The following is a 16,975-nucleotide window of genomic DNA, read 5'->3' on the forward strand; positions in this document are numbered from 1 at the left end:
CCAGTATACCACAATCCTTTGTTTTAGCGTAAACTTTATGGTTATTTAGAATTATTCCAGTGAGCTAGCTATACTAAACCTACCCTCTGATGCTCAAAAGGAATTTGTCGCCAGTTTATTTCACTTTATCGTCATGTTACGGGTGTTTTCATCAGCGATTATTTTTTGATGTTTTGACTTACAAAACAGATTAAACACATGAATAGTTTCTGTTTTTCTGTCGCCTGGTCCAGGTAAGACGCATCGCGAGATATCTAACGATGGTTAGCTAAAAGCGAAATTGGAACAAGCTTGCTTTACTGACCTAATGTTGCTAATGTTGTATGGTAGTCTAATGTTTATACTGCCAGTGGACAATATTTTGTTTAGATTGCACAGCATTACGTTACGCTAGTGCTCCTGGCTTCTCATATTTGGTAATTCTGTCAATGTTAAGGTTAGATGTGGCACGTTAGGTAATTTATTATTTAAGTGGCTAACTGTCAATAGTACTAGTGTGGTGAGTGTTGTGCCCTACATTGGTTTGTGTGCGTTAGCTTGTAAGTATTTCAGTTTCAGTGTACTTTACGTTAGCCAGCTACTTAAACGATAGCTACTAACGAAAATTATTTAGTCTCCTGTCAATCTAACTTTAGCTAGTCCGACGGCTGCACTGAAATGTTATGTAGCGTAAACAAAGTTAAAATGGTTCAATGTGGACTCCTGTGGCTAGCCAGATGTAGATTTTTTTAAATATTGTACTTTTGCCACAATTATCAGTTGTGTTCAAATAGCGAAGACCATAACGCAGGTGCTTAATTTTAAATTAGTCAGCTATGATCATACAAACGATGTACCTTGTCTATATTTAAATCGACTAAGTCATAACCACCTCTTTTAACGATCTGTTTTACAATTCGTGTACTTCAAAAAGCAATCCACAAACAAAATAACAGGGAAGATAAAAAAAAGATATAAATGCCACATTAATCACGTTACTAAGCTGCTGTGCAAAGTCTTGGATTGGCTACCATTGCAGCTGGTATGTGCGTTATGTTTTGTGCTTTATGTGCGTTAATCGTTTGCCTGTCGACCCACAGATGATGGCGCCTACAAAGATGAAACTGCGGATGAGGAAGAAAGATGCTTCCGGCAAGGCGTCGCAGAGCATGTCCGCGGAGGCTTCGCCGGACTCCAAGTGCCCCATCTGCCTGGACCGATTCAACAACATGGCCTCCCTGGACCGCTGCCTGCACAAGTTCTGCTTCCGCTGCATCCACGAGTGGTCCAAGAACAAAGCCGAGTGCCCCCTGTGCAAGCAGCCCTTCAACTCCATCTTCCACACCATCAAGGCCGAGAACGACTTCAAGGAGTTCGTCCTGCGGCCGGCGGAGAACGGGACCCTGGGGAGCCCCGGCAGCCCCGGCGCCGTCCGGCTCCGGTACGGTGCCGCCGCCGCCGCGCTGGGACGGGAGCGGCGGCAGTCCCCGCGCAGGACCTCCCCGCCCCCGGACCACGGCATCATGTTCGAGGGCCTGACGGGCTCCGCCCCCCTGCAGCAGGACCGGGGCGTCCAGCGCATGATGGTGCGGCTGGCGGCGAGAAGGCGGGCGCAGAAACAGGGGCGGGCGGTGCGCCACCTGCGGGAGCAGGAGATGGTGACGTTCCGGCGGGCGCTGTACCGCACCGGCGTGCGGGTGCGCAGCGTGCGGGACGGTGGCCGCCACCGGGACGTCTCGGCCGCCTTCTTCCAGCGCAACCCGGCCTGCCTGCACCGGCTGGTGCCCTGGCTCAAGCGGGAGCTGACGGTGCTGTACGGCACGCACGGCTCCCTGGTCAACATCGTGCAGCACATCATCATGTCCCGCGTCACGCGCTACGACATGGACGACCAGGCCATCCAGGACGAGCTGCGGCCCTTCCTGCTCACCCGCACCGACCACTTCCTGCACGAGCTGATCAGCTTCGCCCGCTCGCCCTTCAGCATGGAGGCGTACGACCAGCACGCCGTCTACGACTGCCCCGCGCCCTCCTACGAGGAGGGCAGCAGCTCGGACTCCTCCGTCATCGCCATCTCGGAGGACGAGGAGGACCCCGCGGAGCTGGCCCGACGACCCGCCTCGGCGACAGGCAGCGGCCTGAGTCAGGCGCCCTGGGACGACGAGACCCCCGGGCCGTCCTACTCCACCGCGGAGCAGACGCAGTCGCCGTCGCTGTCCGTCAGTGAGTCGGCGTCGGAGAGCAGCAGGGGGGAGGTGGGCGGGCCCCAGGCCCAGCCCGGCGCCCTGGTGAAGGCCGACCCGACGGCGAAGGAGGACCGGGACGCCTCCTCCGCCGAGGAGGACTGCATGATCGTGGGCTACGTGAAGCCCATGGCGGAGCGGACGCCCGAGCTGGTGCAGCTCTCCTCCAACTCGGAGGAGGAGGAGTCGGCCCGCGAGGAGCCGCCCCAGCACCTCCGCTTCCCCAGCCTCAGCCCGCCGTCCTCCTCCGCCGGCTCGCCCGCGCCCAAACGCGGCTCCCCGGGCGCGCCTGGCCAGGGCCTGCCCCGCGGGACGCCCGAGCCAGCGGGCGAGGACCCGTGCGCTTCGGAGCTGCAGAGACAGCACGGCTCCTCGCACGGCGGGGACTGCGTCGCCCATACGGACGCGGCCTTCGCGCCGACCGACCGCCCCAGCGACGAGCCCGCCCGTGAGACGGACGCCAGAGGGCATGGCGACCGGTCGAGGGAACGCTCGGGGTCCGGCGGCGGCGGCGGCGGCGGCGGCAGGCGATCGGGGAGCGCGGAGCTGGGCTGTCCGGTGAGGAGCCCCACCATCTCGGTGCACAGCGACAGCACGCTGTCCCGCGGGAGGGTGCGTTCGCAGTCGCCGTCCCGGGACAGGGTGCGAGAGAGGAGGCGGGACAGGGTCGCAGGCCAGCCCAGGCACGGGCGGGGCGAGGCGGCGGCGGCGGCGTATTCGTACCACTGGGAGTCCTACAGCCACTACAGCAGGGAGAGCCGGAGCGGAGGGGTGCTGTACACGCAGAGCCGGGCCTACCGGTCACGCCTGTACGCCGGCCCCGCCCGCGCGCCCCGCCCGCGCAGTCGCAGCCGCCCCCGGGAGCCCCAGCACCGCGCCCGGGCCCGGTCCCGGTCCCGCAGCCCGTCCAGCACCAGCTCCCAGGGGTCCCGCCCCGCCCCCCGCGGGTCCCGCCACGACAAGCCCGGCGGGAAGAGGAAGTACAAGACCCGCCACCTGGAGGAGTCGGCCAAGGGCCGCGCCCCCAGAGCGCCGGCGCCGCCCGCAGGCCCCGCCCTCAAGGACAGCCGGGGGGGCGAGAGGCGGCGCAAGCGGTCGCGGAGGAAGAGCCGGAGCCCCAGCGTGGAGATCGTCTACGAGGGCAAGGCCACGGGCGCGGCCCGCAGGCACCAGAGGAAGAGGAAGAAGCACAGGAAGAGGAGCCGCAGGCACAGGAGCCGGGAGCTCAGGTCCCCCACCGTCATCACCATAGACAGCGACAGCGACCGCGCGGCGGACGTCAGCGACCGCGTGGAAGTCTCGGACCAGACCACGGACGCCGGGCCGTTCGGCAGCGAGAACGAGGTCTCCGCCGGCACGGAGCCCCCGTCGGACGCGCACCTGCTGGAGTCCATCCTGCAGGACCTGCAGCAGCAGCAGCACATCCTGCCCGTCGACCAGGACCGCGCCGCCGCGGGCGCCAGCGCCGGAGCCGCGGCGGCGGAACTCTCTCCCGACTACGATAAGTGCGGCGCGCTGCGCGGCGAGAGCGGACACTCCTGCGCGTCGTCCGGCGACGAGGTGGGCGCCGGCAGCCCCGTGATCACCATCGGAAGCCATTTCATTCGACAGAGCAGTCTGGACGAGGCACCAGACGCCAGTGCGGTCTGCTGCTCTGACTGAGGCTCAGAAATGTGCAATTATACACGACGTTTTTTAAAGTGTGCGAAACCTTAACTAAGGGTGAGCATTGAAACGGTTAGATCAGACTTTTACAGGACGGACATTGAATTTGCTGTCAGAGGCGTGTTCTGTGGAAGTGTTAAAAAGCTGTCATTTAACCACATCAGCACTGTAATTGTCAACGTCAGCATTTTATAAGTGACTCCATCCTAAACGGGAAGCTTCCGGTTTTTATTTACTCAGTGCTGTTCAACTTGCACTCTGTCACATTTAATGTTTTGGAATAATTGCCGACTTTGCTACTTTTAGAAGCTGTTCGTTTGCTGTATTACTCAGGGAAAAAGATGGCTGCCTCGTATTTCATAACATTCAGCTGAAGCAAAAGATCATACCTGTTTATGGAACCCTTAGTTTATTGTCCTTCAGGACTTGCTGACTTAACCTTTGAAAATGTAAATGTCTTTTTCACATTTAACTGGACATTTCAGAATAAAGCAGCTTTGTGTTGCAATTGCTTATATGGTAAGTAATGTGAGTCCTGTTGGTAGATGGGTTATGAAAATAACCTTACAACCACTTACCTATCAGCTGGTTAGTTACGGCACCTGTGGGAAGACACTAATTCTAGCACCAGCTTCTCAGTAGTGTAATTGAAAAAACACGTTCATTCTGTCTCAAGTTCTTGCCAATATTAACATCAGGTGTCTGGCATCTTGAATGAAATACTAAAATTTACCCTGGACTTCGATGGTTGCAAGCTGAGTCAGCAGTCTTCTGAAAACCGAAGAAAGAAAACAGAGTAAACCGTAGAGGCACGAGGAGCTGCCTGCCGGGGGAAATGGTTTTTCCCGTGCATTTAAACCGGTAATTAAGCTAAAATTAATTAAAATAATATAAATTCATATTGATATAAAACATGTTATATCTTAACACGAGAGCTGGAGGTCAGCCGTGGCGTGTCCATTCTATGTGGATATTATTCCCCTCGAACTCACTGCTGTTTGGAAGCCTATTAAACAGTCGCACCTCCATAGGCGTAGATTTCGGGGGGACGCAGGGGATACGTCACCCTCAATATTTAGAACACGTGCATTTGTTCTCCCCAATAAAGACATGAAAAAAGCTTTTCCACCATAAATTGATACAGAAAAGGCACAAATTGGTGCATAGTGCACCTCTGATTGGATAAACTATAGGCTAAACTGGATAATAACGATCTTCGAACAGCTGTAAAAAAAAAATTAAGAATGACACCAACATTGTTTTTTTTTTAAGTGCATAATGTGACTATTAAAACGATTGTTGTGATTGCACGGGGTCTTCATTCAGTTATCCTCAAGTAACGAAGAAAAATGACGGTTCATAAATGAGTAGCCTTTTTCAAAAATAAAGGTAAGGTCAGAAAAGAAACTACGAAGCCTACTGTATAAGGAAGGCACACGTATAGTAGCTATATTTGGTCTGACATTGCTAATTCATTTGATTCACTAGCGCTCGACAGTCAAATAAACTGTACAGTACGTTTCAATTTCACGTGGTGGTGCAACATGTAGCAATAAACACCTTGTCATCGATTCACATTCTACAGTAAGTACGCCATACTCTTATTAAGACACCAGGGCTTCAATCGAAAGGCTGTGGCCGAAGTGTGTGACGTGGAAGTTTGGTTTTTGTGCTTCGTACAGCGACGAGTTAAAGCTCCAGGAAACTGAAACCTGTGAAGTATTTGCTGATGTGTTGTTTTAAGACTTTTTCGGATAGGATAAAAATAAAAACCGTCAGAGAAATATTTTTAAACGATTCTTGGAAAAAAAGAAAACGAATAAAAGCCTGTCCAGAATATGGCTTGATTTCCCTCTTGGTCAAACGCCAGTTTATCAGTGGACGGAGTTAACTAGGTATTCGTTATGTAAACGAGGCTCTTGCCACTTTTGTGAGCGTGAGGCATGGAATCAAAGACTCCTTGTTCTGGTGTAATGCCCGGAGTTTGACTGCAATAGAGTCAAATGGTACTGTATGGTAGTTCAGTGTTGCAACGTTATTACACACTGAATGCGCTTCAGGTCTTACGAATATGAATGTTAATGAGCGTAGGATACACGCCCACCCTGTCCCTTTCTTCTGAACAGGTCACAATAATCTAATGGTGTTTATTATAATGTAGTGGTTATAACTGGGTTAAAAACTTAAATAAATATTACAACCAATTGGAATCCATTTCCCATTCCCAATGGTTTCGGCAATGAGCTTCAGTTTCGTTTCTGCGTTAACTTTCGTTTCTTAGCCTGCTCCCTATGCTCGGGATGAAACGCAACAAAACCGGGGATTCATATCGGACGCGTTCAGTAAGCTGCAGAACCCTCAGTCTGCTTTGAAGAGCTTTAACTAAATTTAAAGACCGGTTACTCTCCAAAATGTACGAGACGGAGAAGGAAAACCTGAAGCGGTTTAAGGACTACATTGTAGAAATACTCCGTCCTTCTTACATCAAAACGTTTTTGTCCACGTACCTGGGAACAGGTTTGTTTGCTTGCTTATTTACTTATTAGGCTTAAGAGATAAGCACGACAGAACGCAGGCTATTTCACTGCAATACTAATGATTGCATGATAGGCTAAATCCGAAAAAGAAAAACGTTGGGCACTTGGGCAACAGGAGCATGAACGCGAAATTGATTTTTATTGACGGGGTGTTACTCCAGAGAAGTGTTATTACTGCAGTGAAATGGGTCCACAGTAAATTCTTTGTAACTTACGTCATGCTTCGAAGTTGTTACTATGTTAGGCTATTTATTTATTATTTTATTCAACAGTATTAGTAAAAATGTAATATGGATAGATTCGGCTGTGATTCGAAGGCATGGACGAATTATTGTTGAATACAAGGCTTGCACATTAATGTAGGCTGTGGATTTAAGTTAGACACCTGGTTTGAGATGATACATCAAAAACGATGCAGAAACTTGCATAAGATATGTCAAGCCACGATACATTCAGTTACATTCATTCACCGTCAGGGGGCACTCGTAGACTTGCTCATGACATCTTCAAAATCTCGAAATTTTAGTGAATGACTTTTCCGTCCTATGCTCTGCACCAGAGATCGAAGAGAGAATCCTCGCAGAAGAGAACACCTCCGTCACATCCGCTGCTGAAATGCTTCTTCAAAATATACTAAACCTGGAGGCAGTAGGCTGGTTTCAAGCCTTTTTGGATGAACTGCTAGCCAAAGGTTTGTTAGAACTGAGAATAATGACATTTAAAGCTATCATCTACTGTTGCTGATACAGTTTGAACCATCACAATGTCAATGCATATAATTAAAATGCTTATTATTATTATTATTATTACATTTCTGCTACTTCTTTCATTTCCATGATATAAAGCATAAGCAAGCCTCAAATGAACACACTATAATTGTATATTTTAATTTAAGCAAGGATTCTTGCTTGCTGAACAAGCTTACTCTACAGGGTTGGAGTCCTGATCGATGTGGTCACTTCTGGCACTACGATCCTTACTTCACTCTAGTGTTTCTTTTGCGCCTCTACATCATGAAACCTATGCACTTGTTGTACGTCGCTCTGGATAAGAGCGTCTGCTAAATGCCTATAATGTAATGTAATGTAATTTGTTTATGATTGGCTTGTTTTTCAGAATACACAGGACTGTGTGAGGCTATTCAGGAGTGGGATTTTAAAAAGCTTGAAGAAATGAGAGATCACAAGGCTCTTCTGCACCATGTTGAAGCGTCCTTCACCAAACACATAAAGCCGACAGAGGTTGTTAGTTGCATGCCTAAATGCTTTTCCCCCCGGGAATGTGAAGAAATAAAAGCAGTAAGTATCACATTCATGACAGAATTTAAGTTTTTTTGTAGTGGTCCTCTTGCAAACCTCTTCTTTATTCAAATGCAATGTCCAGAATTTGAGACTGCTATTGAGTCTTATGTTAGTGTACAGTAGCTCAGTGTTACAACTTGTTAAACATTTGCGATTTTCACATTTTTGCTGTTTAATTATCAGTTAAACATTTAACATTAATGTATCTTCCCATGGAAAGACTGCCAATTCAACTGTAAACTTTAGTTCTGTTTAGGACCTATAAATGTTATAATATAACTGTAAGAAATATAACTTATGTAACAGCAATATAACTGTAAAATGTTTCCTAGATCACTGAACAAAAAGGACAAATTGCTGGTGCAGAAAAACTGACAGAATGTTTGAAAAGGTCGGACAAAACCAACTGGTTCAAACTCCTGAAGTTGGCGCTGGAGGAGCGCAATTTTACCATTGCCCTGCAATTACTGGACCCAGATACAGGTACAGTATCGGTTCTACATTTCTTTCCTAACATTTCCGGTTCTCACTCTCTGCAAAGCTTAAGTACCGTAGAAGTAGAACTTTTCACACCAAGAAAGCCCTTAGGTCTACGCCACCATCAAGAATGTCTTTAAATAATCCAGTCAGATTTCTTAAAAGAACTGGGATGCTGTTCATGTCTCATTTAATCATTTTCGTGTCTGAGTTTTTATACATTTTTATGTGTTTGTCCTGTGCAATATATTGTTTTTTACTACATTACTACATTTGTAAGTTCCTTTTGGACAAATAAAGATGCTCTAATCTAATATTGAACGTATTTCATACATTTCTGAGGGCCGTTTTATTTTCTTCCAATAGATAAAGCCTTCCATTTGAATCACATTGAATTATCTTCTCACTTTCTAGTTCCTTTTTCCAGGACAGTGACTATGAGATCCTTTTGCTATTCAATATTCATACTGAATTTCCTTTCTTCTAGAAAACAGTTGTAAAGAAGTGGAAGACGTGGAGGCAAATGGTGACACTGCAACGGTCCGCTTCGAGTACAGGGAAGACTCTGGTGCTGATGATCTGGTGGGAGATCTCAATCAGATGGGGCTGACTGAGAACCAGGACAAAGTAACAGGTGCTGAGTGAAATTTCACCTTAATGGTGAAAAAAAAAAATCGAGACGGATAATTTTGACAAATTTATCATCTTTAAAATGTTGGCCATTGTATAATTGATTTGAGAAGCTCTTGTGGGACATTTTAAAGTAGTGAGGCTAACTGAGGTCACACACTCTTGGCCGTACTTTATAAATGTTCCATGCAGGTGGCAGTGCTTTTCTGGAACCTTCCAAACCCCCTGGCGAACGGAAACTCCGGGCCTATCAGAGAGAGCTGGCAGTGCCTGCCTTCGAAGGAAAAAACACCATTATCTGCGCTCCCACAGGTTCGAAACACACCTGAAAATTGTACTCTCAAAGTTCGTTTTCACTGTGAAGTTCAACTTAGGGGTGGCCACAAGGACCGCTTTGCTATTGGAATGACAGGCTATGCAACTGTGATTAGTGCTAGAGAAAACTATGTGTTTTAAGTCAAGGTGTGTGTTAGCATTTGGTGAGGTTAGCACAGAAAAGTACGGTATTTTGTTTCTGAAATAAATCTACACCTTTCTTGTAATTGCTTCAGGCAGTGGAAAGACCATTGTTGCGCTTGCTATATCTGAACACCACCTGAAGTCTAAAGCTGACCAGAAGCCCAAGATTGTTTTCATGGCTACTAAAGTGGATGTGTATGAACAACAGTACAAACTGTTCAAGGAACACTTCAATAGAACAGATCAAGACGTGAGGTTAGTTTTTTTCCTTCTTTTTATTCTTTATAAAGTAGGGAATTGGGAAGCCATTTTGAGATTCAAAAGGGATACATGAAAATGACATGCTCTGAGAAGGCATAAATTAAGAATTGGGATCTAACGTGCGATGAAGTTACCTGCACTACAGACATCGAGCTTGAATAAATATTCAGGTCGCTGATCAGCTTACTGCAGCGCACATGAAACCATAGTAGCCTCTTGGGTTTTGAAACCAGAATGTGTTTAAATTGTTACTTTGAAAAGTGTTTAATCCTATTTATTGTCCCTATTTGTAATCCCATGCTAAATGTATTTTTTTTCCGTAAAGGATTACAGGTCTCTGTGGAGACATGGGCGAGCAGATCTCCTTGGATATCATTGCAGAAACCAATGACATCATCATTCTGACGCCCCAGATCCTGGTGAACGCCCTGAACAGGAAGGACCTGCCTTCGCTCTCAGTCTTTTCTCTCTTGATTTTTGACGAGTGCCACAATGCCACTAGAAAGCATCCCTACAACGTTCTCATGGCCAGTTACCTGGACAGCAAACTCAGTCGTAGGAAAGAGTCATTGCCTCAGGTATGGGCGGTTACATTTTTAGAAGTCGTCCTAATTGTCAGTGTATATGACTGTAGGAGACCTTTGCTCATCACACAAACCAAGTGAAAGAAATACATTTAAGAAAAGGACTGTCCTCTCTACTTCGATGTCTTTCTTTGGGTTTTTAAATTTTAAAAAAAATTGCATACAAAAATACAAATACCTGCCCAAAAACAGGTATTTCATAGACCAGCTTTTAGTAAGCTGACTTTTAACTTTTATTTCCAGCCATGGAATGTAACGGTGATAAAGTATGAGGTGTTTGATATTCATGTTCCCTGATCAGATCGTGGGGCTGACGGCTTCTGTGGGGGTCGGGACTTTCAAGTCCCAGCAGGAAGCAGAGAATAATATCTGCCAGCTGTGTGCGAACCTGGATGCCAGCATTATCTCTACTGTCAGTGACAACAAGGAGGAGCTCTTGTCCTTTGTATACGTACCTGAAAAAGGTGAACTGAACAGCAACCTATGCATGTCTGTCCCAATGTAATGGAGGTGCAGTATGTATGCAAATTTGTGTGTCCAGACACTCACATAGATAAGAGTGAATGATCTGATCAGTTGATAGAGCTGTGATTCTGAAAGCAAGCAGTTATATTGAAATACATATATTTTTGTTCTTCAAAGATTTCTTTGAGGTGGAGAAAAGATCTGGCGATCCATTCATTGCCATCATACATAACATCATGTCCAGAATTGAAGTGCTGGCCAAGAAGGAATACGACATCGGTAAAAACCCCTTATTTTACCCTCTGCGACTACAAGTTTCCTGAAAGTGACGTCATGGTTCCCCCTCCCCCCACCCCCTTTTATTTCAGGGTAAAATAACCGCATGTAATGTGGGCTCTCTTCCTTCAGAGTCCCTGTCAAACATCGAGAACCACGACCACGGCACACAGAAGTACGAGCAGTGGATCGTTGACGTGCAGAAGCAGTGCAAGGTCCTGCAGCTGGAGGACAAGGAGCAGGAGAGCCGGGTGTGCAGGGCGCTGTTCAATTACACCGAGCACCTGAGGGTGAGCGACCGTTCGTTAAACGTGCTTCCCGATCGAAGCCTCACACAGCACGCCTGTAATAACGAAAGAGTTGAGAGAACCTAAAAATTTCAACAAAACAACTTCCCTAGATGTTTTACTTTTGAGCTTAACTTCTATTTTTAAGTCGTTATGCCAACTAAAATTCATTAGTTGTGTTGCACGGAAAACTTTAAAATTTCATTGTCAGTTTTGTTAGTACAGTTGAGTTTTAGGTTTCTCTAACAATAAAATGCAAATTTTCTGAACCATTTAATATTGTTTGGCATAACAATATTAGATGGTGAACTCAAATGTTCACCATCTAAATTAAGCTCAAAGCTTAAAACAATTGGTGTAGCAAGTTGCCTTGAAATATTTTTACAGTGTAATTATGTAATCTGTTGCACTGTTCCACCTGCGCAGTTTAATGTGTCTGAGGGTCATTTTTTCATCTCTAACAGAAATACAACGATGCACTCATTATCAATGAGGATGCCCGGACCAAGGATGCCCTGGATTACCTGAAGGCCTTTTTTGATCAAGTGAGACAGGCTGGTTTTGATGAAACCGAGCAAAAATTGACTGCGTGTTTTGACAGTAAGTTTCATATGCACCTGAATGCATGCATGTGCCTTCTGCTTTCTGTTTACCTGTTTTATTTCTACAATCCCTGTACGTCTGCCATTTTTGAGTAAACTCAGAACTCACTGAACACAAGTTACATTACATCACAGGCAATAAGCAGACACTCATATCCTGAGTGACTTGTCCTACCTGGGAATTGAACCTGTGATCTCTAGGTTACCAGTTCATTACCCATTGTACTACAGTTGTAGGACAAAGGCTATATAGCAATGCAAGCCCAGCGGTCTACATTGTCCAGAGCATATGTCTGCCGTCTTCCCTGATCTTACCCCCGGCGTTCTGCTTTTCAGCTGAGTACCCACACCTCCTCCAGCTGTCCCAGCAGGGGCAACAGAACCCCAAACTCGAGCAGCTGAAGTACATTCTGGACGAGGAGTACAGGAACGACGAGAAGACCCGCACCGTGCTGTTCGTCCGGACGAGGGCGCTGGCCGACGTAAGTCCTGCCAGGCGCCACGCGTCAGGGGGCTGGCGAGGAGCGGCCATTTTGTGCCCTCTCCGAATCACTCATGTAATAACTTTCTATCTATTCTTGAATTGACCCTTAAAGGATATGTCTTCGTACAGGCGCTGAAAAACTGGATTGAGGAAACGGACACACTGAAGTTCCTGAAGCCGGGAGTGCTGATCGGCAGAGCTCGCAAGTCTAACCAGACAAATTCAGGTAGGCCGCCATCCCATTAAAACAGTGCAAGGCATTCAAAATGTATTCAAAAATGGAATTGAATGTTGTTTGCGTGGAAGTACAAGACACACTAAAGCAATAGGCCTCACAGGGCTAACTTTTGAAAATTGTCTAGTGTGCATGCTTCTGTAATGGGCTAAAATCAATCAATCTTATCTGTAATGTCATGCATAAACCACATATTGATAACATGAACTTTGTAATCTGATCTAATAAATAGTTGAAACATTATGATAGTCGACAGTTAATAGCGACAGCTCGTGATACGGTATTATGTTATCAGATCTAATCCAAGTGAAATGTAGTATTTTTAAGATGTTCATCGCTTTCTTTAGGAATGACTCTGAATTCCAAGAAAGGGGTGTTGGAATCCTTTAAATCCTCAGAACAGAGTAAGATACTGATCGCCACCTCTGTGGCGGATGAAGGCATTGACATTCCGCAGTGCAATCTTGTGCTGATGTACGAGTACGTTGGCAATGTGGTAAAGATGATCCAAGTAAGAGGTAAGGTCAGAAACCTTCAGAATAAAGCTGCTGTATTATGAATTTTCAGCTTTGATTGTCTTTACTCAAATGAATTTGTTTTATATTATATTATATTGGTGGTGGGTGAGGTGAGTTCCCACTCATCACTGTAAAGCACTTTGAGCATTTGGATAAGTGCTGTATGAATGCAATGATTCATTCATTCATTATTATATTATATTATATTATATATTATATTATGCGTTGTAGAATTTAACCAAGTTATATTCTTAGGTTTGTGATATGAAATTCTTAACCCACAGACATTGAAATATGAGAAAAGCTGGCGTTAACTTGCACTTTCATGTTGTAGGACGTGGACGGGCAAAGGGGAGCAAGTGTTTCCTTATCTCTGACAGAAAGGAGCGTATTGAAAAAGAGAAACTGAACATACTTCGTGAAAAAATAGTGGAGAAAGCTATTGCTAATTTGCGGCAATCCAAGGAATCTATGCAAGCTAAGGTATCAGCATTTGAATGGCCATTGTATAGTGCAGTGCAAAGAGGACTGACCCAGTCTTGTCATTGTCGATCTCTGTGATTATGGATTCATTTGAATTTGAAGCTGCTTATTTTAACAGATGTTATTATTTATTTAGCCCTTTCTTTGTGTTGGATCAGTAGGACCACAATTCTGTCAAGTTTCTCAAATTTTACTAATCGTTGCCTTCATCTGCCGGTTGGGTCAGTCTGTTTCCTGCACATCAGTGGTAACTACCCCTGTTCCCGGAGATTTATCGTCCTGTAAGTTTTCACTCCAACCCTAACAAAGCTCACCTCATTCAACCTCTAGTGATCTTTGTTGAGCTGCTAATTAGTAGAGTCAGGTGTTCCAAATTGGGGCTGAAATAAAAACCTACAGGATGGTGTATCTCCAGGAACAGGGTTGGTTACCCCTGCTGTACATGCGGCAGTACGACAAAGTCAGCAGGTAATGGAAAATGTTTCGCTTCCTTAGATTGACACCTTCCAAAGAGAAGACAAGAGAATACGCGATCATGCCAACTCAATGCCAGAGAGACCCAGGACTAATGGCAACTTTAAGCTTCTCTGCGCGAAATGCAAGAAATTTGCTTGTTTCTCAGACGACCTGAGGGTGGGACATGAGGTATGATTCTTCTTGCATAGAATTTCTGCTGTCAGCAATACAGTGTCTGGGTTTTAGCGTATTTTGCTGAAAAGTGCCAAGCACAAGATTATGCAATAAAAATGTTTATGCAGTTGATGCATGAACAGAGTTCCTGCAGTGTAAAATGGCTCCCAATCTGTGGGTCAGGTCCCACGAGTGGCTTTTGAGCAGGGATTCAGTAAGTCATGTGATACACTTGAAAAAATAACTTGAGTATAGTTATACATTTTTCACAACCTTTCATTTTCTACACCAGTCAAGTTAAATGCTGTATTACTTACACCACAGGTTACCAACCCTGTTCCTGAGATCTACCCCCCTGTAGGTTTTCACTCCAACCCTAACAAAGCTCAACTCATTCAACAGCTTGTTGAGGTGCTAATTAGGAGAGTCAGGTGTGCCAGACTAGGGTTAAAATGAAAATCTACAGGATGGTAGATCTCCAGGAAAAGGGCTGGTTACCCCTGACTTACACACATGCCACTAGTTACGAAGTGCATGCAGTTGTTTTGACATAATTTCATTACATTTCATGTTTGAACATCACAAAAAAATGTATTTGCTGATAAAGTGGGTAACTGGTGTGAAAACACTGCTGTAGAGCATTCAGTCTGTTTGGTTTCCAGGTAATTTAACCAGATCAATGAATGCATTTCTCTCAGGGGTCGCACCACATTGTTGTGGAGAGAAGCATCTTCAACCGCTGTGAGAGGAGTCCCCACCCGAACCCCCGACGTTTCGGGCAATTAGAGAAAAAGATGAAGATGTTTTGCAAACACTGTAAAAATGACTGGGGGATCGTTGCCACGTACATGAACATAGAAGACATGCCCGTGATCAAAATTGATAGCTTCGTTGCCCAGAACTGCGTGACCAATGTACAGCACTATTTCAGAAAGTGGAAAGATGTCACATTTGCTATTAGACAGTTTGACATAGCGGATATAAAGCCCTTTTAAACCCAGCTGCTAATCCCTGAGAATTCCCCCATATGATTCTGTCTCCTCCTTGTGTGGGTACATGTGATCAGTATTGTTCTCTTAGTCCGAAATTATATATTTTTCTTCAACTTCCTGCTCAGCATAGAGAAGGTACCTGTAGAACACCCATTCAAGTCCCTGTCATAGCCGCAGTGAATGGTAATGATGATGTGTTTCATCTTAATACCAGGAACGTACTGATACAGTATCTATAAAAAGTTGAATGGCTAAGAATGATTATTTTCATGTGCATATATAGTACTTGACGATGATGATGACGGTGATGGGATTATGTGTTTTATGTTTGGATTTTTAAACAGCTTTTTTAACATACCATGTCACAACTTAATCTGTGACATCGTGACCTTTGCACTGAGTACACCTTGTGAGTCTGTTGATTGGCATGTGTGTATGAATACTTGTATAGTACTCAGGGATACTCATGAATGTAATGATTCTAAATATACTGCATGGTGTTTAGGTGATTGATATGTACATCCTGGGTAGCACTCCACAGTCCGTACTAAATCAAACGTAGCCAGACTTCATTATATAAAGACATTTTTTTATTTTATTTATTTAACCTTTATTTACCCAGGGTAGGTTCACTGAGCACGGATGCTCTTTTGCAGCAACGCCCTGCTTCACACTCATACACATTCACACCTGGGAGCTGCCCAGTACAGCCACAATCCTCTATTGTTGGCCACTGAGCAGCTCCACTGGAGGGAGCTCCACATTAATATATGTGAGACAAAGGTGTGGTGTACTTTGTAATTTTACATTTTATTGAGCTCTTACTGGGATGGACATTGTATGCACTGATGTTTGTATTTCAGTCTCTCAGAATTGGACCTGCTGTCCTTGTATTTATAATTCAATTTCTCAATAGTTTTTTAGTAGATTCACATGAGATTTTTCATTTCTTCGGTCTCTTCAAAATCATACATCTGTTATTCTCTGTGTCTCGAACAGGATAAAGCACTGTAACGAGATGTCTATAAAGAGCATAAAGATGATTTCATACTAAATGTGATATTATAAGTTATGTTAAGATCCAATTAAGATATACAGTTTCATGGTCTGTTGTTTTTGAGAAAGTTATTTGAGGGGTCAAGAAACCTTTTGGCATGTTATTTCATGGGTGTTCACTTCATAGATGATGGGGCTCTTTTTCTATCACTTTTTTCGATAACCTGTATGACATGGTGCCACCTAATCTGCTGTCACTGCATCTGTGGCAGCAAGTGTCTGTGGTTGCACACAACATAGTAGGAAGTAGGGCTTAGTTTCTCAGAAATGCTGCTTCAAATGCAAATACTAATTCTAAATGAAGCTTCTTTCTTTAACAATTTAGTGGCTGGAGCATTCCAGAAGCTTCGGAATTATTCTTTTTTTAGGGGCTGATTTAGAGAAACTGGTTAACACTTCAACACCGAATTTTCAGGGTATACTAAATAGAATTTGCATCAGTGGGCCTGTAGGGGGCAGTATTCCCTTCAGACAGCACAAAGCCGATAACCTTGCTAGGATACCTAATCACTGCCGTAGAAAAAAAAAAAAAAAATCTTTGAATGAGACGCAAAATTTACCCACTGTTATAAAACATTGTGACATTTGTAAAAAAAAAAAAAAAATAAATTAAAAAAAAAAAAACACGGGGAGAAGGATCTCTTTATTCATACCACTTCACCATGGAATTCTTTAAATATTTTATATAAAGGAACTACTATATTAATCTTGTTAAAATGTAGTAATTCATCTCAAAAAGTGTGATGTTGGTCAGCGTAGGAACGCATAGAACTGTTGCTTCTTTTGGGAGGGTGGAAACTTGCCAATTATG

At 45.0% G+C, this 16,975-nt stretch overlaps 2 protein-coding genes across 2 annotated transcripts; both read left to right on the plus strand.

Moving 5' to 3' along the window:
• The first annotated feature begins 20 nt into the window (after positions 1–20).
• Positions 21–4,402, plus strand: LOC135260080 (E3 ubiquitin-protein ligase Topors-like). The gene is made up of 2 exons (XM_064345241.1): positions 21–233; positions 1,080–4,402. Exon 2 carries the CDS (start codon positions 1,080–1,082, stop codon positions 3,882–3,884), a length of 2,805 nt encoding a protein of 934 aa, XP_064201311.1. The 5' UTR covers positions 21–233; the 3' UTR covers positions 3,885–4,402.
• A 1,726-nt stretch (positions 4,403–6,128) lies between these two features.
• rigi (RNA sensor RIG-I) lies at positions 6,129–16,720 on the plus strand. Its single transcript, XM_064345240.1, has 18 exons — positions 6,129–6,404; positions 6,984–7,115; positions 7,541–7,722; positions 8,058–8,208; positions 8,690–8,836; positions 9,025–9,144; positions 9,384–9,546; positions 9,878–10,130; positions 10,438–10,600; positions 10,779–10,880; positions 11,010–11,167; positions 11,629–11,764; positions 12,103–12,248; positions 12,380–12,476; positions 12,833–13,003; positions 13,338–13,486; positions 13,982–14,131; positions 14,815–16,720. Exons 1-18 carry the CDS (start codon positions 6,299–6,301, stop codon positions 15,109–15,111), a joined length of 2,823 nt encoding a protein of 940 aa, XP_064201310.1. The 5' UTR covers positions 6,129–6,298; the 3' UTR covers positions 15,112–16,720.
• Positions 16,721–16,975: the final 255 nt, after the last annotated feature.

The sequence above is a fragment of the Anguilla rostrata genome, chromosome 7 (assembly GCF_018555375.3).
Source record: "Anguilla rostrata isolate EN2019 chromosome 7, ASM1855537v3, whole genome shotgun sequence".
Lineage (NCBI taxonomy): Eukaryota > Metazoa > Chordata > Actinopteri > Anguilliformes > Anguillidae > Anguilla > Anguilla rostrata.

Excerpts from the sequence above, each read along its gene's own strand:
- LOC135260080 (XM_064345241.1), top strand. The coding sequence starts at position 1,080 with ATGATGGCGCCTACAAAGATGAAACTGCGGATGAGGAAGAAAGATGCT.
- rigi (XM_064345240.1), top strand. The coding sequence starts at position 6,299 with ATGTACGAGACGGAGAAGGAAAACCTGAAGCGGTTTAAGGACTACATT. Across the intron at positions 8,209-8,689 it reads ATTACTGGACCCAGATACAG|AAAACAGTTGTAAAGAAGTG; the intron begins GTACAGTATCGG and ends CCTTTCTTCTAG. Across the intron at positions 13,004-13,337 it reads AAAGATGATCCAAGTAAGAG|GACGTGGACGGGCAAAGGGG; the intron begins GTAAGGTCAGAA and ends TTCATGTTGTAG.